Source organism: Scyliorhinus torazame, chromosome 2 (assembly GCF_047496885.1).
Source record: "Scyliorhinus torazame isolate Kashiwa2021f chromosome 2, sScyTor2.1, whole genome shotgun sequence".
In the NCBI taxonomy this organism is placed as follows: domain Eukaryota; kingdom Metazoa; phylum Chordata; class Chondrichthyes; order Carcharhiniformes; family Scyliorhinidae; genus Scyliorhinus; species Scyliorhinus torazame.
Window position 1 is genome coordinate 98,019,020 of NC_092708.1, and position 26,030 is coordinate 98,045,049.

The following is a 26,030-nucleotide window of genomic DNA, read 5'->3' on the forward strand; positions in this document are numbered from 1 at the left end:
AGAGCTACGGCGGACGCATCGCTCTCGACCTGGAAGGGGAGGGACTCGTCGATGGCGCGCATCGTGGCCTTTGCACTGTCTGTTTTGATGCGGCTGAAGGCCTGGCGGGCCTCTGTCGACAGGGGGAAGGTTGTGGACTGGATTAGGGGTCGGGCTTTGTCTGCGTAGTTAGGGACCCACTGGGCATAATAACTGAAAAACCCGAGGCAGCGCTTTAGGGCCCTGGGGCAGTGAGGGAGGGATAACTCCATAAGGGGGTGCATGCATTCAGGGTCGGGGCCTATCACTCCATTTCGCACTACGTAGTCTAGAATGTTCTAGACGGTCGGTGCTATACACGCATTTATCCTTATACGTTAAGTTAAGGATTTTCGCGGTCTGGAGAAATTTTCGGAGGTTGGTGTCGTGGTCCTGCTGGTCATGGCCGCAGATGGTCACGTTATCAAGATACGGGAACGTTGCGCGCAAGTCGTACAGGTCAACCATTCGGTCCATCTCGCGTTGCAAGACCGAGACCCCGTTAGTGACACCAAAGGGAACCCTTAAAAAATGATGGAGCCGCCCACCTGCTTCGAAGGCAGTGTATTTGCGGTCACTAGTACGGAGGGGTAGCTGATGGTAGGCGGACTTGAGATCCACCGTGGAGAAGACCTTATATTGCACAATCCTGTTTACCAGGTCGGATATGTGGGGGAGAGGGTACGCATCCAGCTGCGTAAACATGTTGATGGTCTGACTGTAGTCAATGACCATCCTATGTTTCTCCCCGGTCTTTACCACCACTACTTAAGCTCTCCAGGGACTGTTGCTAGCTTCAATGACCCCTTCCCTCAGTAGCCTTTGGACCTCTGACCTGATGAAGGTCCGGTCCTGGGCACTGTACCGTCTGCTCCTGGTGGCGACGGGTTTGCAATCCGGGGTGAGGTTCGCAAACAGGGAAGGCGGGTCGACCTTAAGTGTCGTGAGGCCGCAGACAGTAAGGGGGGGGTATAGGGCAGCCGAATTTGAAGGCCAGGCTTTCCAAGTTACATTGGAAGTCCAACCCCAGGAGTGTAGCCGCGCAGAGGTGCAGCAGGACATAAAGGCGAAATTTGTTGAATTTCCTGCCTTGGACAGTGAGGTTCGCTAGGCAGAACCCCTTTATCTCCACCGAGTGTGACCCGGAGGCCAGGGAGATTCTTTGGTTCACAGAGTGGGTAACAAGTGAACAGCGCCTTACCGTGTCGGGGTGTATAAAGCTTTCCGTGCTCCCGGAGTCGATCAGGCAGGACGTCTCGTGGCCGTTGATGAAAACCGTCGTCGTTGCTGTTGCGAGTGTCTGAGGTCAATTTCCGTCCAGAGTCCCCGAGGCCAGGTGAAGTAGTTGCGGGTTTTGATCGGGCAGCGTGTAGTCGGCCGTGCTGGGGGCTTGGGGCCCCATCCAAGATGGCGTCTCCCATGGGTCGCACATGGTGGTCGGGGATGAACAAAATGGCGGCGGTGATGGACAAAATGGCGGTGGGAATGGACAAAATGGCGGCGCCCATCCATCCAGTGTGGTGTCCGAGGGGCAAGATGGCCTGCGGAGACACGGGGAAAGTCTGTGGGGCTGCCGCTGCGGGACGCCACGCGCCAGCGGTCGGGCACATAGGTTTGTGCATTTCTGGAGAAAACGTCCGCGGACCCTGCCAGGGCCCGTGCCTCTCTAAGTCCCAGGGTATCTTTTTCTAAGAGTCTTTGGCGGATCTCTGAGGAGCTCATACCTGCTACGAAGGCATCCCGGATTAGGAGTTCCGTGTGCTCGCTCCCCGAAACTTGCGGGCAGCCACAGTTTCTGCCCAGCACCAGTAGCGCACGGTAGAACTCCTCCAACGATTCACCGGGCTTTGCCGTCTAGTTGCAAGCAGGTGACGTGCGTAGACCTGATTTACAGGGCGGATATAATGTCCTTTTAACAGTTCGATCGCAGCATCGTAGTCCTCCGCCTCCTCGATGAGGGTGTAGATCCCAGGGCTTACCCTTGAGTGCAGGAGATGCAGTTTCTGTTCTCCTGAGGGGGTGCCACCGGCCGTCTCGAGGTAGCCTTTAAAGCACGCCAGCCAGTGCTTAAATATCGCCGCCGAGTTCTCCATGTGGGGGCTGAGTTGTAGACACTCCGGCTTGATACGGAGATCCATCCTTTCAGCTTAAGTGTAGTCTATTAAATTGATGCACGCTCAATTACGATTAAAGATGAGGTAGTAACATAACTGAAGGCTTTAATAGACTAGAACTGTTCCCCAGCAGCTTCGGTACAGAATGAGGGCAGCTGGGACGGCACCGGTTCTTATACCCCGCCTGTCAGGGCGGAGCTACATACCAAACAGCCAATGGTAAACTCCTAGGTTTAACCAATGGTCTTCAGCCTCTCGGGTACTGCAATACTTGATAATACCACAGCCTCCTTCTGCATTGTATGGATTCTATAGAATACCCTGCTCACCTATACTTAGTTTGTGTTCTGCCAGTGCCACTTAGCTGCTGACCCCATTCCAACTTTGTTCCAAACATAAAGAAAAGAGCCGAATTCCAGAGAGCGGTAAGAGTGACTGTCCTTGCCATCAAAGCAGCATTGGACTGAGTGCAGCAACAAGGAGCCTTGGTAAAATTGAAGTCAGCAAAATCAGGAGGAAAACTCTCCAGTCGTTGGAGGCATATCCAACATAAAGGAAGATGGTTGTGGATCTTGGAGGTCAATCATCTCCGCTTAGGACATTGCAGCAGGAATTCCTCAGGGTAGTGTCATAGGCTGACACACCTTCAGCTGCTTCATCAATGACTTTCCCTCCATCATAAAGTCTGACATAAGGATGTTTGCTGATGATTGCACAAAGTTCAGTACCATTCTCAGCTCCTCAGATACTGAAGTAGATATGCTCATATGCAGCAATATCCGGACAATATCCAGGCTTGAGCTGATAAGTGACAAGTAATATTCACATAACGCAAGTACCAGGTATTGACCATCTCCAGAACCTACCCATCTCCCCTTGACAAATGCCAGCATTGTCTCTGATGTCCACATCCCATGAAAGAACAAACAAAATGATCAAGGTCATTATGAAGCCAAGGCCTTATTTAAATACCAGAGAGCGATGGTGCAAAATGCATTGGGACTGGCAATATTGTCCAGCCAGCATAACTTTAAGGGGGAAAGTCCTAGGTAGCAGAGCACTGGTTCCCTCTGCCCTGACCCCTCATCTCTTCCCCATTACCATCCGCCCACCACCACTGCCCAAAATAAATACCTTTCTGAGGCTGTATCCTATTATAAGTGATTGGAGAGTGCATGATGTACAATCCACAAACATTATGCCCTCAAATTGTAATCTGTGTCCATTTTAGAACAACTATTTGCCTATTCTAAGCCACTACCACTTGAAAAAGCTAGGGCAGCACGGTGGCGCAGTGGGTTAGCACTGCAGTCTCACGCCGCCGAGGTCCCAGGTTTGATCCCGGCTCTGGGTCACTGCCCGTGTGGTGTTTGCACATTCTCCCCGTGTTTGCGTGGGTTTCGCCCCCACAACCCGAAGATGTGCAAGGTAGGTGAATTGAACATGCTAAATTGCCCCTTAATTGGAAAAAATTAATTGGGTACTCTAAATTTAAAAAACAAAAGAAAAAGCTGAGTGCTTTTGCTGCCCAATGGCAGACTTCTATAAAAGTGGTGGAAGCAGGTGTTCAGGCATTAACAAGGCAGAAACCAGTTGTGGGACTACTATTTATTCATTAACCTCCATTTAGCCAGGTTAATTTCAGTTCCTCTGGTATGAGAATTGAATATTTCTAATTATTGTTTACAGCTGCAACATTAAGCTCCCCAGCTTACAAAATGGAGTGCCCAAATGCAGATAAAGATTTGCCCTGGATTCCATTCCGTGACAATTGTTATCTTTTTGACCTGGTTTTATACAATACTTCAAGCTTAACAATGGAAGAAGCTAAAGAAGTTTGCGGAAATCTGGGTAAGACAATCCACCCTGAAAAACAGCATAAAATCTGATATACTGTTCATGTTGGTGTAAATTTGTGCTGATGTAGAGCTGCAGCGATGTACTATATTTTACAGTACTTTTGAAGTGGTGGAAAATTTACAAGTGTTTAAATCATCCTACAGTTGTAGATCATGGGGCCGATTCTCCGAGCCGGGCCGGAGAATCTCCGCAACCACACCACGACGCCGCGCGTGATTCTCCGAGGTGCAGAGAATCGGCGCCATTTGAGCTGCCGCGGGCCACTAGAATCGGCGGGGACGCCAATTCTCAGGCCCGGATGGGCCGAGCGGCCACGCGGATACAAGGGCGCCGTTCACCCCTGGTCGCTGCCGGCGGGAACTCTGCGTGAAGGGTCAGGGGGCGGCATGTGGGGGGCGAGGGGGGGCTCCTTCACCGGGGGGGGGGGTGCGGGGGCCTTTCGATGGGGTCCGGCCCGCGATCGGGGCCCACCAATCGGCAGGCCGGCCTCTTTCTCTCTCTTCCCCCCCCCCCCCCCCCCCCCCCCCCCCCCCCCCCCGCAGGCCTACTTCCCTGCGCGGCCGGCCTCTGAACACCGACGCCATGTTGAGTCGGGGCCGGCGCGCTAAAGAAGTCCCCCGCGCATGCGCAGGTTGGCGCGGCCCAACTGCGCATGCTCGGGTTGGCGCGCCACCCATTTTGCACCGGGATTGGACGCTGGAGCAGCGTGAACCGCTCCAGCGCCGAGCTGGCCCCCTGTGGGGGACAGACTAGGTTGTACCCAGGCCCAGTTCGCGCCATCGTGAATCGCGACGGCGTTCACAACGGCTCGAACACTTGGGCTCCATTTGGGAGAATCACCCCCCCCCCCCCCCGAATTCTCATCTATTACACATTTTAATGTACTTTTTCTGTTGTAAGAGATGTATGACGGCAAATAGGTCCGACGCTAATAACTTCTAGTCAAGTTTCCCTTTCACCTTATAAGTTTTCAGATGTTTTCAAGCTCAGGACATACAATGCTAAAGATCATTGCCTCATGTCCTCCTTTGTGTCAGTGACGTAAAAATTAAATTAATTTATTTAGTACATTTATTCTCCATCAAACATCTATTCATCTGTCACTCTAAAGGTTGTGTATTAATTTTAATCACCGGTGACTGATGTTCCCTTGATTAGGCATTAAGATTTCACAATTGCTCAATTACTCCCCAAGTGGTAAAGTATGTTTTGGAGCCCAAGACAAGGTTTACTTGCTTTTTCATCCATGCTGCTTGCCTCGCTGCTCCCTTTCTGCTCCCACTTGTTAACCCAATGACCATTCTTTGAGCAGCAGCAAGCGGAAATGTGGGTTGAGACCTGGACCTATGCCCAGGTAATTGCACATCCAACCCACAATAAAGCTGTTGACAGTGAAGGCTCAAAACAGCTGTTTTTTTGTGCCCTATTTGTCGTGTATGATGTGGTCTGGAGGGATCAAAGAATCATAGAATTTACAGAGCAGAAGGAGGCCATTCAGCCCATCAAGTCTGCACCAGCCCTTGGAAAGAGCACCCTATGTTAAGTAATGGGTTAAGAGACATTCCAATTACTGGTCTCATATATGTTAAGTATCCAATAACTGACACTGATATGTAAAGGGGCTTCAGGTGGCCTTTGTGTCAGGTGATCTGATAGAGTTTCGTGCAGAGTCTGTTAAAGTGAAATCAAGGTATTTGTGAAAAGGAGCAGAACCTTTGACTCTTTATACAACAGCAGCTAAACGTCTAACACCCTACTGAAGCCCAAGCCTTCACCCTATCCCCGTAACCCGACCTAACCTTTTCGACACTAAAGGGCAATTTATCATGGCCAATACACCTAATCTGCACATTTTTGGACCGTGGGAGCAAACCGGAGCACCCGGAGGAAACCCACGCAGACACGGGGAGAAAGTGCAAACTGCACACAGTCACCCGTGGTCGGAATTGAACCTTGGATCTGTAAGGAAGCAGTGCTCACCACTGTGCCACCGTGTTGCCCTACTGTCTATACTGCTGAAAATGTCTAGTATAGTAGCCTGCAAGCCAACATTGTACCTGTGGGCAGCCACACTCACCAACCAGAAGTTCCCAGTTCACCTCTTAATGCTGACAAATAGTCCTCGACTATACTGGCTCAGTCTTGTCATCACCAGAGGAAATTTGAATAGTTCAGATGACTTTGCAATAATGATCCAAGCAAGAACTCTTACTCAAATGGAATGACACCTCAGAAAAGAATTGAAAATACTTGACGCCTATTATAAATTGTGGCAGCTTTGTACAAATACTCAGAAATTTTTTTTTCTTCTGCATTTCATTTGAAAAACCAGCATGAAAAGAAACACCTCAGTGCTCCATTCTGTGGTCCTGGCAAGGGGATGGAGTAGCTCTGAATCATAGTCACACAGCATTAACTGCAGCGAAGATAAAGATTAGGATCTACTTAATCCAGAAATTGACTGGGACCAGTTGGTTGTTGCACACTATTGACACCCACCTTGTTTTCTCCATTGCAAAATATTGCACCAGTATGAGCATGAAGTGTTTATACGGCACAGTGGGAACCATCAATAAGTGCTGAAAACAACCCAAATAGACGAGCTTCCTGTACTCTTACATCTGCTGTAAGAAGTCTTACAACACCAGGTTAAAGTCCAACAGGTTTGTTTCAAATCACTAGCTTTCGGAGCACTGCTCCTTCCTCGGGTGAATTCTTACATCGAAACAAACCTGTTGGACTTTAACCTGGTGTTGTAAGAATTCTTACTGCATTTATATAGACAAAGTCAAAGATGCAAGACAATGCTTTCAATACGAGCATTTGCAGGTAATTAAGTCATTTCAGAGCCAGAGAGAGGGGTAACCCCAGGTTAAAGAGGTGTGAATTGTCTCAAGCCAGGACAGCGGGTAGGATTTCGCAAGCCCAGGCCAAATGGTGGGGGGTGAATGTAATGCGACATGAATCCAAGGTCCCGGTTGAGGCCGTACTCATGTGTGCGGAACTTGGCTATAAGTTTCTGCTTGCCGATTCTGCGTTGTCGCACGTCCTGAAGGCCGCCTTGGAGAACGCTTACCCGAAGATCAGAGACTGAATGCCCTTGACTGCTGAAGTGTTCCCCAACTGGAAAGGAATATTCCTGCCTGGCAAGTGTCGGGTGATGTCCGTTCATCCGTTGTCGCAGTGTCTACATGGTCTTGCCAATTTACCACGCTTCGGGACATCCTTTCCTGCAGCGTATGAGGTCGACAACGTTGGCCAAGTCGCACGAGTATGTACCATATACCTGGTGGGTGGTGTTCTCACGTGTAATGGTGGTACCCAGGTCGATGATCTGGCACGTTTTGCAGAGATTGCCATGACAGGGTTGTGTGGTGTCGTGGTCGCTGTTCTGAAGGCTGGGTAGTTTGCTGCAAACAATGGTTTGTTTGAGGTTGCGCAGTTGTTTGAAGGCAAGTAGTTGGGGGTGTGGGGATGACTTTGGCAAGATGTTCATCTTCATTGATGACATGTTGAAGGCTGCAAAGAAGATGTCGTAGTTTCTCCGCTCCGGGAAAGTACTGGATGACGAAGGGTACTCGGTGGTATCCCGCGTTTGTCTTCTGAGGAGGTCGGTGCGGTTTTTTGCTGTGGCGCGTTGGAACTATCGATCGATGAGTCGAGCGCCATATCCCTTCCATACAAGGGCAGGCAGGAATGTTCCCTTCCAGTCGGGGAACACTGCAGCAGTCAAGGGCATTCAGCCTCTGATCTTTGTACCAGCCTCCCCGAACAGGCGCCGGAATGTGGCGACTAGGGGCTTTTCACAGTAGCTTCATTTGAAGCCTACTTGTGACAATAAGTGATTTCATTGGGTAAGCGTTCTCCAAGGCGGCCTTCAGGACGAGCGATAACGCAGAATCGCCGAGCAGAAACACGAGGCATTGGATATTGGTCGAGCCGGGAAGCCGTATTCACTGAAGGTTTATAGTCGCCGCACATGCGAACTGTGGCATCTGGCTTCATTACAGGTACAATTGGTGCTGCCCAGTCAGCGAAACGGATGGGCCTGATAATACCCAAGGTCTCCAAACGAGTGAGCTCTCCTACTACCTTCTCGAGCAAGGCGTAACGCACCAGGTGCGCCCGGAAATAGCACAGCATGGATCCTGGTTCGACTTGGATAAGGGCTACGGCCCCTTTTATTTTCCCCAAACTGGGCTGGAATACATCTGGGTACCGTCCTAGCACCTCAGTCAACCCTCCAGAACCTGTTTGGAGGATGCGCTGCCACTGCAGCCGCAAATGGCACAACCAGTCCCGACCCCACAGGCTGGGCCCGTGGCCGCGCACCATGGTAAGTGGGAAACTCCCCTCCTGGTATCCATAAACAACAGGGGTCATCGTAGTTCCTGCAGTGTCCAATGGTTCCCCTGTGTAAGTGGCCAACCTGGCCTGTGTGTCAGTTAATGTAAGGGTTTGTATACCCTGCTTGATGCGGTCGAATGTCCTCTGGGTGATCACGGAGACCGCTGCGCCAGTGTCCAACTCCATCTCAAGCGGGTGACCATTGACCCGTACTGTCATCTTAATGGGGGCCACACGGGGAGCTGCCACACAATGCAGCTGCAGGCAATCATCCTCCATCTCCACGTCCTCGGGAGTAGTCGCCGCAGGTTCATCCAAATGGAAGGTAAGGCCCTTGGGCTGGCACCAGTTTCTGTCGGAACGTCAGCGCCTCTGGCGCCCCCAGGACCGGCGTCCGCGACGGGGTCGGCGCCCACAGGTCTGACACGGACATGGCTCCTCATCCATTGGTTCTAGAGATGGCTCCCTTCGGGGAGGAACGTCCGACGGCCACTGGCGTCGATCCGGACGTCGCCTCGCCCAAGGTACTGCAGGGGTGCAGGGAGACGCTTTTGGACGGAAGGGGTTGCGCCCCAAGGCATGAACCTCCATTCCCTGTAGTTCCTGCACTCCTCGTTCTGCACTCTCTCGGGACAATACTATTTGAATGGCCTGTTGAAAAGTCAATGTTGACTCAGCTAACAACTTTCTCTAGGTGGTCGCATTGTTAATACTACAAACGAAACGGTCACCTAACATTTCTGACAAGGTCTCACCATAGTCACAGTACTCCGCAATCCTGCATAGCCTGGATAGAAACTCTGCAAGGGATCCTCCTGGGGTCCTCTCAGCGGTATTAAACCGGTAACGCTGGACTGTCATGGACAGGGTTGGGTTAAAATGTTGCCCCACTATGTTCAACAAACACCTTGGTGTCCGGCGCAGCTGGCTACGTAAGGCTCCTAATCACCCCAAAAATATGCGGGCCGCAGGCGTTGAGCAAAATGACCACCTCGCGCTCGTTTTCGGTGATGTTGTTTGCCCGGAAATAGGAACGCATCCGTTGTGCGTACTGGTTCCAACTTTCCAGCGCAGCATCAAAAACATCCAACCGTCCATACAGATGCATAGTGTAACAGAAAAAGAACTTCCTACCTGTATCCAAAAAAAATCCAGGGGGGTGGCTTCATCAGCGTAGACAGCTATCCACTTTAGCCCTCGACGCCAGTTTTGTGAAGGCCACGAAGAATCCAGCATGAGTTGAAGGATGTAAATAAATGTTATTTGTTTCTAATAACATATATATATGCAACAGCAGCAGCAACTCCCCTTGCTGCTCACTCCTCTCTAGCTGGTTCCAAACTGGCCAGCTTTATTTATGCAGGGAATCTGCTAATGATTTCTCCGCGCTCCCTGTGGTGGTATGTATTAGGGGTAATACGGTACACCATGATGCCGAGGGGCTATTGGTGGACAGATACTGGGTCCCGATTGGATCTGCCGCCTACTGGGCTCCACCCAGAAAGGCGGGGTCTAAGAACCCGGTTTCTCCCAGCAGCCGCATTCTGTAACTGAGCTGCTGGGGAACAAGTCTGCTCAATAAAGCCTCGATTGAGTTCTCTACGTCTCGCCTCGTGCGTTATCGATGGTGCCACAATTTATTGAGCAGACTTAAAAAGGAATATGGAGTTCCGGATCGCCCCGGAGTGCCTGCGAATCGGCCCCCAAGCAGCTAACTCAGCATCGGCGTTTAAGCACTGGCTGGCGTGCTTTGAGGGATACCTTCAAACGGCTCCGCGCAGACCAACAGAAGACCAGAAGGTGCAGGTCCTACATTCCAGGGCGAGTCCCGAAATCTACTCGCTCATCGAGGACGCGGAAGATTTCCCAGCGGCGTTCACCTTGCTGAAAGAGACCTACATTCGGCCCGTCATCGGGAAGAAACTGCAACTGCCCAGCTGTAACGGCGAATGAACACACGGCGCTCCTGATCAGAGACGCGTATGTAGCACGTTTGGCATCATCGCAAATTCGCCAGAGACTTTTAGAAAAAGTCTCTCTCGGACTCACAGAGGCACGGGCCCTTGCGGCCTCCCAAAACGCCCGCGCCTACGCCCCCGATCGCGCTACAGCTCCTTGGACTCCGTGGACCCCCGCCGCGATAGACCCCCCTGGCACCCCCCACCCCGCAAGCGTGCGCGGCCAGAATCCCAGACCACCCGGGGGGGGCCCGCTGCTATTTTTGCGGGCAACCGAAACACCCCCGCCAGCGCTGCCCGGCCCACTCGGCCACCTGTAAAAGCTGCGGCAAAAAGGGGCACTACGCAGCGGTGTGCCAGTCCCGTGGGGTCACCGCTATCTCCGGGGAAGAAACGGGACCATGGACTCACCCCACCGCCCCCCCCCCCCCCCCCAGCGACCCATGTGCGGCCAACAGGCGCCGCCATTTTGGACCCCGGACCCCACGAGGGGGGGACGGGCACCGCCATCTTGTTACCCGCTTGCCGCGTGCGATCCATGGGAGCGGCCATTTTGTCCACCCCCGGCCGCGTGCGACCCATGGGAGCTGCCATTTTGTCCACCCCCGACCGCATGTGATCCATGGACGCCGCCATCTTGGCTGACAGGCAAGGACCCCAGTGTGGACGGCTCCACGCTGCCTGAAGACAATGACCAGATGCAGCAACCACGTTTGGCATCGGTGACCCTGGACCAGTCGCGGCCAAATCGACTCGGGGAGCACGGAGAGTTTTATTCATCCGGACACGGTAAGACGCTCGGCCAATTCGTCCAAGCATCCAAAAAACTTTTCCTGGCGGCGGGTCCCACTCCGTTGAAATCAAAGGGTTCTGCATCGCAAACCTAACGGTGCAGGGGAGAGAGTTCAAAAACTACCGGCTGTATGTCCTCCCCCACCTCTGCGCTCCCAATCTCCTGGGGTTGGATTTCCAATGCAACCTCCAGAGCTTAACATTCAAATTTGGCGGCCCTATACCCCCACTGACTATCTGCGGCCTCGCGACCCTCAAGGTTGAACCGCCTTCCTTGTTTCCGAACCTCACCCCGGATTGCAAGCCCGTCGCCACTAGGAGCAGACGATACAGCACCCAGGACCGGACGTTTATCAGGTCCGAAGTCCAGCGGCTGCTGAAGGAAGGCATAATCCAGGCCAGCAATAGTCCCTGGAGAGCCCAGGTGGTAGTTGTGAAGACCGGAGAGAAGCAGAGGATGGTCGTAGACGACAGTCAGACCATCAACAGGTACACGCAGCTAGATGCGTACCCTCTTCCCCGCATATCCGACATGGTCAATCGGATTGCACAGTACAAGGTTTTCTCCACCGTGGACCTTAGGTCCGCCTACCACCAGCTTCCCATTCGCCCCGGTGACCGCAAGTACACTGCCTTCAAAGCAGACCGGCGGCTATACCACTTTTTAAGGGTTCCATTCGGCGTCACGAATGGAGTCTCGGTCTTCCAACGGGAGGTGGACCGAATGGTTGACCAGCACGGTTTACGGGCCACGTTCCCGTACCTCGACAACGTCACCATCTGCGGCCACGACCAGCAGGACCACGACGCCAACCTCCGAAAATTCCTCCAGACCGCTAACGCCCTCAACCTCACCTACAACGAGGAAAAATGCGTGTTTAGCACCGACCGTCTAGCCATCTTGGGCTACGTAGTGCGTAATGGAGTGACCGATTCCCGTTGGGAAGGTGAGAGCAAGCTCCCCCTTCCATCGTGTATGGAGGGGACCAGAAGTGGAGCGGCGGAAAAAGAGGCTTTGGAGCAGCGGCAGAAGCGAGGGGGAAAAAACAAGATGGCGGAGGGCGGAGATCGAGCAACATGGGGGCCGGACCAGCAGGAGTTTCTCGGGCGCTGCGTGGAGGAGCTTAAAAAGGAGGTGCTGGCGCCAATGCTGATGGCGATCGAGGGGCTGAAGGGGACCCAGAAGGCCCAGGAGGTAGAGCTCCGAGAGGTGAGGGACAAAACCACCAAGAACGAGGACGAGATCTTCGGCCTGGCGGTGAAGATGGAGGCACGAGGCGCTGCACAAGAGGTGGGCCGAGAGATTCGAGGTCCTGGAGAACAGGTCGAGGAGGAAGAATCTCCGGATTCTGGGTCTCCCTGAAGGGGTGGAGGGGGCCGATGCCGGGGCGTATGTGAGCACGATGCTCCATTCGCTGATGGGTGCGGAGGCCTCTCCGAGCCCCCTGGAGCTAGAAGGGGCTCACCGGGTCCTGGCGAGGAGACCCAAGGCCGGCGAGCCGCCAAGGGTGATAGTGGCAAGATTCCATTGTTTCGCGGACAGAGAGAGTGTTCTGAGATGGGCCAAGAAAGAGCGGATGGGAGAATGCGGTGATCCAAGTCTACCAGGACTTGAGCGCGGAGGTGGCAAAGAGGAGAGCTGGCTTCAACCGGGCCAAGGCGGTGCTGCATAAAAAGAGGGTGAGATTCGGAATGCTGCAGCCAGCGCGACTGTGGGTCACGTATCAGGATCGACACCACTATTTTGAAACGCCAGAAGAGGCTTGGACCTTTATCCAAACGGAAAAATTGGACTCGAACTGAGGGTCTATGGTTGTGGGGGAGATGTTGACTGTATACAGGGTTGTAAATATGGGTAAAAAATGTTTCACAGGTGGGACGATGGATGGGGATGGGAGAAGAGTTTTGATGGGGAGACTGTGAGGAATGTGGGCGCCGGTGCTGGAGGGAGGTGAGACCCGGGGATGGGGGAATTGGGATAAGGCCGCAACAAGAGCTGCGCCATAGGGGGCGGGGCTGGCTCAGGAAAGCGCGGGCTTTTTCCCGCGTTAGGGAGGGGAGGGGATGGAGGAGCGCAAGGAGGAGGAGGGATTTCCACACGGGGGTGGGGGGTTAACGGGAAGGCGGGGGAGGCCGGGGTCAGCAGGAGTCAGCTGACTTACGGAAGTATTATGGGGGGAGCAAAAGAGCTAGATTTGGGTCTAGCGGGGTGGGGGGGAGGGGAGGGGGGGGAGAGGGGGGGAAAATAGGGTTGCTGCTGCATTGGCCGAGGGGGAATTGAAAACGGAAGAGGTGGTCGGGGCGGGGGTTCCCCGTCTGGGGGACTGGAGGGTGCGGGAGGCACGGGCACGAGACTGGCCTAAAATAGGAGATGGCTAGTCGGCAGGGGGGGGGGGGGGGGGTAGCCCCCCAATCCGGCTGATCACGTGGAATGTGAGGGGCCTAAATGGGCCGGTTAAGAGGGCCCGAGTGTTCGCTCACTTAAAGGGACTGAAGGCAGACGTGGTCATGCTTCAGGAGACACATCTGAAGGTGGCAGATCAGGTCAGGTTAAGAAAGGGATGGGTAGGACAGGTATTCCATTCGGGGCTGGATGCGAAGAATAGAGGGGTGGCAATACTGGTGGGGAAGTGGGTGTCGTTTGAGGCCAAGAACATAGTAGCGGACAATGGAGGTCGATACGTGATGGTGAGTGGTAGGTTGCAGGGGACGTGGGTGGTATTGGTAAATGTATACGCCCCAAACTGGGACGATGCTGGATTCATGAAGCGTATGTTGGGGCGTATTCCGGACCTGGAGGTAGGAAGCTTGATAATGGGTGGGGATTTTAACACAGTGTTGGACCCAGCACTGGATCGCTCCAGATCCAGGACCGGAAAGAGGCCGGCTGCGGCCAAGCTGCTTAGGGGGTTTATGGACCAGATGGGGGGAGTAGATCCCCGGAGATTTGCCAGGCCTTTGGCCAGAGTATTTTCTTTTTTTCTCCCATGTACACAACGCCTACTCCCGGATAGATTTTTTTGTTCTGGGCAGGGCATTGATCCTGAAAGTGGAGGGAACGGAGTATTCGGCCATAGCCATTTCAGACCATGGCCCGCACTGGGTGGAACTAGAGTTGGGGGAGGAGAGGGACCAACGCCCGCTGTGGCGGTTGGATGTGGGACTGCTGGCAGACGAGGAAGGGTGCGGGGGTGTATTGAAAGGTATTTGGAGGCCAACAACAACGGGGAGGTGCAGGTGGGGGTAGCATGGGAGGCACTGAAGGCGGTGGTCAGGGGAGAGCTAATCACCATCAGGGCTCATAGGGAGAAGAGAGAGGGCAGGGAAAGGGAGAGGTTAGTGGGGGAGATTTTAAGAGTGGACAGGAGATATGCAGAGGCCCCTGATGAGGGACTACTCGGGGAGAGGCGAAGTCTCCAGACGGAGTTCGACCTGTTGACCACAGTGGAGGCAGAGGCACAGTGGAGGAAAGCACAGGGGGCGATGTATGAGTATGGGGAGAAGGCGAGCCGGATGCTGGCACATCAGCTCCGTAAGAGGATGGCAGTGAGGGAGATAGGTGGAGTCAAGGATGGAAGGGGAACTACGGTGCGGAGTGCGGTGAAAGTAAATGAGGCATTCAAGGCCTTCTATGAGGAGCTGTACAGTTCCCATCCCCCAGTGGGAAAAGAGGGGATGCAACGTTTCTTGGACCAACTGAGGTTCCCGAGAGTGGAGGAACAGGAGGTGGCTGGTATGGGGGCACCAATTGGGTTGGAGGAGCTGATTAGAGGACTGGGGAGCATGCAGGCAGGGAAGGCCCCGGGACCGGATGGGTTCCCAGTGGAGTTCTATAGGAAGTATGTAGACCTGTTAGCCCCGTTGCTGGTGAGGACTTTCAATGAGGCAAGGGAGGGGGGGACCCTGCCCCTGACAATGTCGGAGGCGACAATCTTTTTGATCCTGAAGCGGGACAAGGACCCACTGCAATGTGGGTCGTACAGGCCGATCTCGCTCCTCAACGTAGATGCTAAGTTGCTGGCAAAAGTGCTAGCTACAAGGATCGAGGACTGTGTCCCGGGGGTGATTCACGAGGACCAGACGGGATTTGTAAATGGTAGGCAGCTAAACACCAATATGCGGAGGCTCCTAAATGTGATTATGATGCCATCGGTGGAGGGAGAGGCGGAGATAGTGGCAGCTATGGACGCGGAGAAGGCCTTTGACCGAGTAGAGTGGGAGTATCTCTGGGAAGTGTTGCGGAGGTTTGGGTTCGCGGTAGGGTTTATTATCTGGGTTAAGCTATATAGAGCCCCGGTGGCGAGTGTGGTTACGAATCGGCGGAGGTCTGAGTACTTTCGGCTGTATCAAGGGACGAGGCAGTGGTGCACCCTGTCCCCCCTGTTGTTTGCATTAGCAATTGAACCTTTGGCCATGGCATTAAGGGAGTCCAGGAAATGGAGGGGGTGGTCCGAGGGGGAGAGGAGCATCGAGTGTCGCTATATGCAGACGACCTGTTGCTGTATGTGGCGGATCCAGTGGAGGGGATGGTGGACTTTTCAGGCCATAAGCTTAATGTAGGGAAAAGTGAGCTCTTCGTGGTGCACCGAGGGGACCAGGGAAGAGGGATAGACGACCTACCGTTGAGGAGGGCGGAAAGGAGCTTTCGATACTTGGGGATTCAGGTAGCTAGGAGCTGGGGGGCCCTGCACAAACTTAATTTGACGCGGCTGGTGGAGCAGATGGAGGAGGACTTCAAACGATGGGACATGTTGCCACTCTCGCTAGCGGGCAGAGTACAGTCGATTAAAATGGTGGTCCTCCCGAGGTTTCTTTTTGTATTCCAGTGCCTTCCAATTGTGATCACCAAGGCCTCTTTTTTAAGAGGGTAGGCAGGAGCATTATGGGTTTAATGTGGGCAAATAAGACCCCGAGGGTAAGGAGGGGGTTCCTGGAGCGTAGTAGAGATAGAGGAGGGCTGGCGTTGCCGAATCTGAGTGGCTACTACTGGGCAGCCAACGTGGCGATGATCCGTAAGTGGGCCATGGAGGGAGAGGGGGCGGCATGGAAGAGGTTGGAGATGGCGTCCTGCAAAGGAACGAGCCTGGAGGCGCTGGTGACGGCACCGCTGCCGCTCTATCCGACAAGGTACACCACGAGTCCGGTGGTGGCGGCAACGCTAAAGATCTGGGGGCAGTGTAGACGACACGGGTGCGATGGGAGCCTCGGTGTGGTCCCCGATCAGGAATAACCATCGGTTTGTCCCAGGAAGGATGGACGGGGGGTTTCAGAGCTGTCATGGGCAGGGATTAGAAGAATGGGGGACCTGTTCATTGATGGGACATTTGCGAGCCTAGGGGCGCTGGAGGAGAAGTTTGGGCTACCCCCGGGAAACGCGTTCAGGTACATGCAAATTAGGGCGTTTGTGAGGCGGCAGGTGAGGGAATCTCCGCTGCTCCCGGCACAGGGGATTCAAGACAGGGTGATTTTGGGTGTATGGGTCGGAGAAGGCAAGGTGTCGGCGATATACCAGGAGATGAAAGAAGAGGGGGAGGCTTTGGTAGAGGAGCTGAAGGGCAAATGGGAGGAGGAATTGGGGGCGGAGATCGAAGAGGGTCTGTGGGCTGATGCCCTGAGTAGGGTTAATTCTTCTTCCTCGTATGCCAGGCTTAGCCTGATACAGTTTAAGGTTATCCACCGAGCGCATATTACGGGGGCGAGGCTGAGTAGGTTCTTTGGGGTGGAGGACAGATGTGGGAGGTGCTCAGGAAGCCCGGCGAACCATGTCCATATGTTCCGGTCGTGCCCGACACTGGATGGGTTCTGGAGGGGTGTTGCGAGAATTATCTAAGGTGGTGAAAGTCCAGGGTCAAGCGAAGGTGGGGGCTGGCACTATTTGGAGTGGCGGACGAGCCGGGAGTGCAGGAGGCGAAAGAGGCCGGTATTCTGGCCTTTGCCAGAATGGTTTGTATGGTTGAAAATTTTGTTGAAAAATTCTTAATAAACATATATTTTTTTTAATGTTTTAAAGCCACAATAATTGTTTTAAAAAAATAAAAGCCAACTCTCAGTTTGGTGCTATGCAAATAACTTAACACTTCTTAGTCTGGAGGGCACAGAAGTAGTGAGGCTGACACAGGGAGCCAGACAACAAAGGCTGGCAGTCTCCATTTTCCTGCATTCCCCTCTGCAAAATACAACCCGTCCAACATTACCAGATCATCTTTTCTTAGTGTTTCTTAAGTTTCAACTTGCCTCCCAATTCCTTGCACCCTCGCATCGGTATACTTCACTCCTCACAGTGCTCGAACACCATAGAACCCCGGCCGGGATTCTCCGTTAACCGGCGGGGCGGGCCGTACCGGCGCCGAGGAGTGGCATGAACCACTCCGGCGTCGGGCCGCCCGGAAACTGCGGAATCCTCCGCACCTTCAGGGGCTAGGCCGGCGCCGGCAGGGTTGCCGCCGCAGCAGCCGGCGCCAAAGGACCTGGCACTGCACCAACCAGCGCCGAAGGGCCTCCGCCGGTTGGCGTGTGTTGGCGCATGCACAGGAGTGCCAGCGCGTGCTGGCGTGATCCCATCGCATGCGCAGGGGGGGTTCTTCTCTGCGCCGGCCATGGTGGACCGTTACAGCAGCCAGCGCGGAGGGAAAGAATGCCCCCACAGCACAGGCCCGCCCGCGGATCGGTGGGCCCTGATCGTGGGCCAGGCCACCGTGGGCACCCCCCCCAGGGTCAGATCCCGCCGCGCCCCCCCCCCCCCCCCCCCCGAGGACTCCGCAGGCCGCCCGCAGAGCCAGGTCCCGCCGGTAAGGATCTTGTTTGATTTATGCCAGCAGGACTGGCTGAAAACAGACGACCACTCAGCCCATCGCAGAGCGGAGGATCACCGGGGGGGACCACTGCCAACAGCCCCCAACCGACGCGATTCCCGCCCCCCATCCGAAAAATCGGTGCCAGAGATTCCAGCAGCCGGCGGCGGAGTGGGATTCACACCGTCCCCCAGCGATTCTCCGGCCCAGCGGGGGGGGTCGGAGAATCCCACCCGCATTCCCAACAGACCTGCTCTTGCTCCTAAACTCCACCATTATTCCAGATCTCCGAGACATTACTCCCAGCACAGATGTTGACACTCTCTAGCAGTACTCCTGTTTGACATGATTTCCCTCTCAGTGCTAGTTAATTTGGAGATTTCTTCCCCAGAACCATCAATACTCTGATCCATGGCATCTCCCATCATTGCAGCCAGGACCTAATTTTGTGGATAGGTGTATCATTTACTGCCATTGGTAAAGCATTGTCTCTGGAAGCCTTTTTGAACTGTGAAAATGTTAGCCAGAACACTTTTGACTGAAAGGGATTCTCCACAAACACTGTTTCTTTACCAAGCTCAAAGAGCTGTCCCTGCTGTGGTAGACTCGCTGCAAGTTCCCCTATCAACTTGGACTTTCAGGAGCTTTCTCTTAATTTTCTTCCCTGTCCCATTGTAATAAATTTGCCAGTGTCATTTGAACTATGGCCTAGAATAGAAGCTACTTGTTAATACTATTCACTTCTCTCACTGCTGTGATGACACCTTGAAAATTATTTCTTTAATCTTTCTAACTCCATATCTGGCCTGGAGTAAAACACTCTTCAATGCATCTGTGCAATTGTGAAAACTTTAGTTTAGCATTAATGACATTTGATATATTTTAGAATAAGTTGACCTTTGACTCCTTTTTCACCAGATTTTTGTATTTTTATGCAGTGATAGGAATACTAACAGAAATGCTAAACATGAAAGAATCATCAACTGTTATTCCTGACATTCCAACATTCAATACTCATATCAACTTCTTGGGAAGACCTGTGAATGCAAGACTATCAGGTCCCTTGACTTTGTATATCTTTCTTTCATATAAATCTAAAGTACCCAATTCTTTTTTTCCAATTAAAGGGTGATTATGCGTGGCCAATCCACCTACCTTGCACATCTATTGGGTTGTGGGATGAGACCCACGCAGACATGGGGAGAATGTGCAAATTCCACAGGGACAGTCACCCGGGGTCGGGATTGAACTCAGGTCCTTGGCGCCGTGAGGCAACAGTGCTAATCACTGTGCTACCGCGCCACCTGATTTTGTATTTCTTAACCTTTCAACCATAAATTAAGTTTATAATTTTCTCTAGTTTAAACAGATTGGAGTATTGGTATTTCCTAAAAGAAGTAACTTATTTGTTAAGTGTAATATACATTTTCCAAACAGAAGGACACGTAAGAAGGTGGTTTATACATTCATGGAAACTTACTTCAATCTCCTGTATCTTACAGCTACAAAATCTTTTATTTTGCACATTAAAGATGAAGAGGAAAACATCTTTGTTTCTGAGCAAGTCAAAACATACAGCCACATTGTAGATGAGATTTGGTTGGGCATCACATTTGATGTACTTGGTAAGTAATGATGAAGCATACTTAATGAAGTAAAGTCGAGAATAGAGTACTTTTTATTAAAAGCACTGGTTTGTATCAAAGAAACAAACTATTTTATCATAAATGTTTTTAAAACTTTACAGAACTTAAAAGATCTACAGTAGGTAGTCAGCATATACAGTTACAGTGAGATGTTAAATAGATAAAATAATGTTGTTCCTTTTACAGATTTCCAAGCCAATGACATAAAAGATTATTTTTATTTGGTGTTTAATTTTACATTTGTCGAATGTGTATTTGCCAAGTTCAATATTTGCTCTACACAGAACTGGGCTGATTCCAAGATGGCCATGCCAAGGAAGGAGTGGTGCGCAGGAAGACAGGGAATTGTGGCTTTCCAGCGCCTGACTTTCAGTCCATTTATGTTTTTAGGTAGGATATAAGCACTGCAGACCCTCTATTTCCCAAGCAGTGCATTTTGCAACTGTTGCTCCTCACCAGGTCATCTGATTGGGTGGCACAGTAGCACAATGGTTAGCACTGTTGCTTCACAGCGCCAGGGAACTGGGTTCGATGCCCAGCTTGGGTCACTGTCTGTGCGGAGTCTGCACATTCTCCTCGTGTCTGCGTGGGTTTACTCCCACAAGCCCCGAAAGACGTGCTTGTTAGGAGAATTGGACATTCTGAATTCTCCCTCATTGTACCCGAACAAGTGCCGGAGTGTGGCGACTAGGAGATTCTCACAGTAACATCATTGCAGTGTTATTGTAAGCCTACATGTGACACTAATAAAGATTATTATTATTACAATGCCAATCACAATTGCCTGCTGATCTACAAGAGAGAGCAAGTTCAAAAAAGAAGTTTGTATTTTAGCATTGCCAACTGTTTTAGGTCCAACTTTGGGTATTAGTTACAAGAAACATTTCCCACCATCAATCACACAATTTCTGACAGCTAGATTGCACAAATCATGGCTGAACTTGCCAAACTGTTAGTGGATTAATTATTCCCTGTATTGTTACACATTTCATCTCAAGGGGAGGGAACACCGAATGTAGCTCAGGAAAATGCTTGCAGTAAACAGTACTGGTGTCTTCCAACCATGAGCAGTGCTGATGTGATTTATTAGACCGTTGTCATCACATGAAGTTGTCGAATTCATGGAATGATTGTGGGAACAGTGTTAATATGTAAGGAACTGCTATATTTATGTATACAGTTTTGCTAGGGGTGTGGCATTGAATACACTTCATTATAGTTATCTTCATTATGTTACATTGCAGATCATGCATTCAAATGGTTTGATGGAACCCCAGTAACTTACTCAAATTGGGGTGCAGAAGAACCTGATGCAAATAATTTTACTGTTGGTTTTTGTGCTGCAATGAGGTCCTCTGATGGTGCATGGTTTATGACTGGTTGTGCTGAGGGTCTCGGAGCTGTTTGTCAAACAGGTATGCAGCAAAAGTCTTCAAGGATAGATGGAACTAATGAACCACTAGTTTAGTTGATAAACATGGCTTTTATTTTTATGGTTTAGTCATTTTAAATTATTGAAAGCGTAACCTGATGTATCTTGATCTATAAAACAAATCAATGAGGCTTTTGGCAAATGTATTTAGTGCACAACTGAGTCACACAGACAAAGAAGGTATCACACGAGCCTGGGTAACAACTAGCCTTAGGATTATCAAGCAGAATTCCTGCTCTCCTTTTCTTATTGAATGGCGATCTCTGCTGGATGTTTGCAGAAAGATAGGATTTGATTCCCACTGTTTGAGACTTGTAGACAATAGCCACTTAATGTGAGATTGCAATCTGTGAAACCTTACCCCAACAAAGAGTCAAGAGAAAAAAATTAGCGATAGAGAAAAATAAGCAAAAGGAATGATCTACATCACTGGTTTGCTCTGAAGCATCTGGCGGCAGATATGTTCAGGTAAATCATGTTGCAGGCAACTGGATAACTGTTGCATTTTGGGGTACGCCAATGATGCACTGGGGAATCCCTCTAGGAATTTTGCACATAAGCGTTTACCTGGCAATTGTCCAGAAGTGGTCATTTTCCCTGGGCAATCACACTGGGACCCTTCCAGGACTGACTCCCCCCTCCCAGATTGACAACTGCCCTCCACTTCAGTTCCACTCCTTCCTGGGCTGAACCCCCACGCCCCCGCCCCCAGTATAAACTCTCCTTCAGTTCAACTGCCCACCACTCACCCTCCCAGTCTGACCCTCCATGCCATACAAAGGGGGCATTTCTTATCTCTCTGTGCCCCAGTTACGCCATGCCGATACAGGCAGGGGTGCACTTAGCTGCTCTTATCTCATCCAACCTGAGTGAGGAATGTTCAGCAAGATGTGGGTTTTGGAATCCCAGTGTGGGTAAGCATGTTGAGAGTGGCAATCTGAGGAGGTTACAGGCCATACTTACTTTAAGGTAGAACCTGGCCACCATCCACTCTGATACTACTCCTTTTGATTACTGTCATTCAGGAATTGTAGTTCAAATTCTGTACTGCCAGGCTTTCTACACCTATCTGTTCTCACTTCAACTTGTCCAAGGTTGGGATGATCTGAACATTAGAATCGGCTTCTCGTGCCATATTTTGTACCATTGAAATGCCTATCCTATTTACCTAATGGGACTTCTGAGCAGCGTTTACCACAGTGTTAGCAGAGGAGACATGGGTCCTTCTGGCTGAAAGTAGAAAACTACATTTACCCCTTTGTCTGGGGTATCTGAAGCTGGGCAAACATCCTCAGGGATTCTCAGTTACTGATCTGCCTGTCTCCAATTGAGTCAGTTCGCCATTATAATTCACGTCAAGAGCCCTACTTCTGGTCCTGTACTATGGATCCACTGCTTTGTGCAGGTGTACCTAAATTGCTATCTGCACAGCAAGCAGAACTAACTGAACATTCATGGTTACACAGTAATCTACCAATCCTATTCCAAAACATGGAAGGTGGAAAACAGAATTGATGCTCCCTATCAAAATGTATCTTTAGAGCCATATTGGTGGAGAAAAGATTCAGACATTAATTCCTGCCCCTCTGCTACCACAGCATTAGATTTCTATCCTCCAAACCAATGATTTCTGAAGCTGGTATATTTGTTTTAATCATGGGAGTTCGCTACATATGCACTTGCTGTTCCATATCTTGTGAATTGTAAATCTGTATAACAAAACTAGGTGGCGGTGAAAATACCAATTCCCTTAATTCCTGTTATCTGCATTATCTTGGTGTGTTGGCATCAAGTGTTTATGACTGGACATGGTAACATAAAGCATACCATTTTTAGTTATGTACAACCGTCAGTCTATGCATTTTGGCAGTCAAGTGTGATTTTTGTTTTTTTGTTATTTGCTGAAGAATTTGGCACAAGAGGCTTATTTTCACCATTTGTTGTCTTAGTGGGCTGAATTTTTCCAATCCTGTGAAGATTGAGTTGGAGCTGGAAGGCTAGCAATCTTGGGAGGAATAGTTCCCTGATGCACTTGTCCCTCTGTGGGACTTTCCAAGAGGAAAGCAGGAATAGCTGGCTGCGCGCTCCACAGAGTGAGCAGCCAATTTGGGCAATTAAGGCTTCAGATGGGGGTCACTTTGCAACAGCACAAGTATTTTCCTGCTGACAGGGTGACCCCTACCCCTACCAGGTGCAGTGGCTTCCATCTCAATTGAAGCAGCCTTCCAGCAGCAGGCCAAGTGGCCAACATAGCCTGAGGCTTCATGCCCCAATGACTGGGCCAGACGGATCTGTGTCCGTCACAACTTCTGTGGAGCAGTTTCCCCCCCGCCAGGATGGCCCTACTGGCTTCAGGCTTCTTTACTCAGTGACTCCTTTGCAGCCAACTAAAGGGACCTCAGGGGCGGCATGTGCGCAGTGGTTAGCACTGGGACAGCGACGCTGAGGACCCGGGTTCAAATCCCAGCCCTGGGTCACTGTCCGTGTGGAGTTTGCACATTCTCCCCATGTCTGCGTGGGTTTCACCTCCACACCCCAAAGATGTGCTGATTAGGTGGATTGACCACGCTGAATTGCCCCTTAATTGTAAAAGAAAAATAATTGATGCTAAATTTATTTTAATAAAGAAAAAAAACTAAAGGGACCTCCATATTCAGGTCCCCTTCACTCACCTTCCTGCCTTGGCAATGCCCTCCTCTCACAGTGGGGTGTTGGCTTGACATACCTGAGGACCCCCTAGGCCTCCAGTCTTGGGAACTTGCATGCCATTGTTAATTTGGGGGCTGCCTCCCAGAACGTTGCAGGGTGGGTGGGTTTGGGCCACAAATGGGTCCAACATCATTGTCCTGATCCCCACTGGAAATTTTAGCCTAATAGTTCTTAATATTTGATATTTAGATAAGAATGCTCAATATTTTCTGTATGACTTATTTATATTACCATTTCAGATTTGAGTGGAAATACCTACATCCCAAAGCTGCATGGTAAGTTCCCTACAAAGTATTTTACAGGCAACGTTTAAACAACATGTGCTTTTCATTAAGGATTAACAGATTAAAACCTTTGCAAGATTGTCAACTTCAGGAGACCTTTATGATTGAAACCAGTACTGATTGTTTGCTTAAGTCTGCTGCCCCACTTTCCAAGGGACACAGAATTTGCTGACAGAATGTTACTAGTTGAAGTTAACAATAAATGTGAGAGGGGCAGCACGGTGGCGCAGTAGGTTAGCCCTGCTGCCTCACAGCGCCGAGGTCCCAGGTTCGATCCCGGCTCTGGGTCACTGTCCGTGTGGAGTTTGCACATTCTCCCCGTGCTTGCGTGGGTTTCACCCCCACAACCTAAAGATGTGCAAGGTAGGTGGATTGAACATGCTAAATTGCCCCTTAATTGGAAAAAATGAATTGGGTACACTAAATTTATTTAAAAAAGAAAGAAAAAAACCCAATAAATGTGAGAACATCACACATGTTTCATTAGGACTCCAGAAAAACAAAGATCCCAGAATAAAATGTAATTAAGGCATGATTTTGGTTCACTCACTCTCATCAAATTAGTAACCTTGATAATATATTGAATTGTAAGACGTAGCACACCTAATATTATAAAACAGTTGTCCTCCATTTTACCATCAGGACTAAAAGCACATAAAAAGCAAGAGGGTAGCCAGGGAAAGGGTTGGCCCACTGAAGGATAGGCAAGGGAATCTATGTGTGGAGCCAGACGAAATGGGTGAGGTACTAAATGAATACTTTGCATCAGCATTCACCAAAGAGAAGGAATTGGTGGATGTTGAGCCTGGAGAAGGGTGTGTAGATAGCCTGGGTCACATTGAGATCCAAAAAGACGAGGCGTTGGACGTCTTGAAAAATATTAAAGTAGACAAGTCCCCAGGGCCTGATGGCATCTACCCCAGAATACTGAAGGAGGCTAGAGAGGAAATTGCTGAGGCCTTGACAGAAATCTTTGGATCCTCACTGTCTTCAGGTGATGTCCCGGAGGACTGGAGAATAGCCAATGTTGTTCTTTTGTTTAAGAAGGGTAGCAAGGATAATCCAGGGAACTACAGGCCGGTGAGCCTTACGTCAGTGGTAGGGAAATTACTGGAGAGAATTCTTCGAGACAGGATCTACTCCCATTTGGAAGCAAATGGACGCATTAGTGAGAGGCAGCATGGTTTTGTGAAGTGGAGGTCGTGTCTCACTAACTCGAAGAGGTCACAAAGGTGATTGATGCAGGTAGAGCAGTGGATGTTGTCTATATGGACTTCAGTAAGGCCTTTGACAAGGTCCCTCATGGTAGACTGGTACAAAAGGTGAAGTCACACGGGATCAGGGGTGAGCTGGCAAGGTGGACACAACTTGCTTGGTCATATAGGCAGAGAGTAGCAATGGAAGGGTGCTTTTCTAATTGGAGGGCTGTGACTAGTGGTGTTCCGCAGGGATCAATGCTGGGACCTTCACTGTTCGTAGTATATATAAATGATTTGGAGGAAAATGTAACTGGTCTGATTAGTAAGTTTGCAGACGACACAAAGGTTAGTGGAATTGCGGATAGCGATGAGGACTGTCAGAGGATACAGCAGGATTTAGATTGTTTGGAGACTTGGGCGGAGAGATAGCAGATGGAGTTTAATCCGGACAAATGTGAGGTAATGCATTTTGGAAAGTCTAATGCAGGTAGGGAATATACAGTGAATGGTAGAACCCTCAAGAGTATTGAAAGTCATAGAGATATAGGTGTACAGGTCCACAAGTCACTGAAAGGGGCAACACAGGTGGAGAAGGTAGTCAAGAAGGCATACGGCATGCTTGCCTTCATTGGCTGGGGCATTGAGTATAAGAATTGGCACGTCATGTTGCAGCTGTATAGAACCTTAGTTAGGCCACACTTGGAGTATAGTGTTCAATTCTGGTCGCCACACTACCAGAAGGATGTGGAGGCTTTAGAGAGGGTGCAGAAGAGATTTACCAGGATGTTGCCTGGTATGGAGGGCATTAGCTATGAGGAGTGGTTAAATAAACTCGGTTTGTTCTCACTGGAACGACGGAGGTTGAGGGGTGACCTGATAG

General features: G+C 50.7%; 1 protein-coding gene across 1 annotated transcript in view; it reads left to right on the forward strand.

Annotated features, from left to right (window-relative positions):
- pla2r1 (phospholipase A2 receptor 1) overlaps window positions 1–26,030 on the forward strand; it is a 211,650-nt gene that overhangs the window by 181,830 nt on the left and 3,790 nt on the right. Inside the window, exons 26-29 of the mRNA XM_072474555.1 lie at window positions 3,822–3,983; window positions 19,383–19,505; window positions 20,771–20,941; window positions 23,907–23,942. Of these exons, the coding sequence (XP_072330656.1) occupies window positions 3,822–3,983; window positions 19,383–19,505; window positions 20,771–20,941; window positions 23,907–23,942 (492 nt within the window). The remainder of the gene's footprint in view (window positions 1–3,821; window positions 3,984–19,382; window positions 19,506–20,770; window positions 20,942–23,906; window positions 23,943–26,030) is intronic.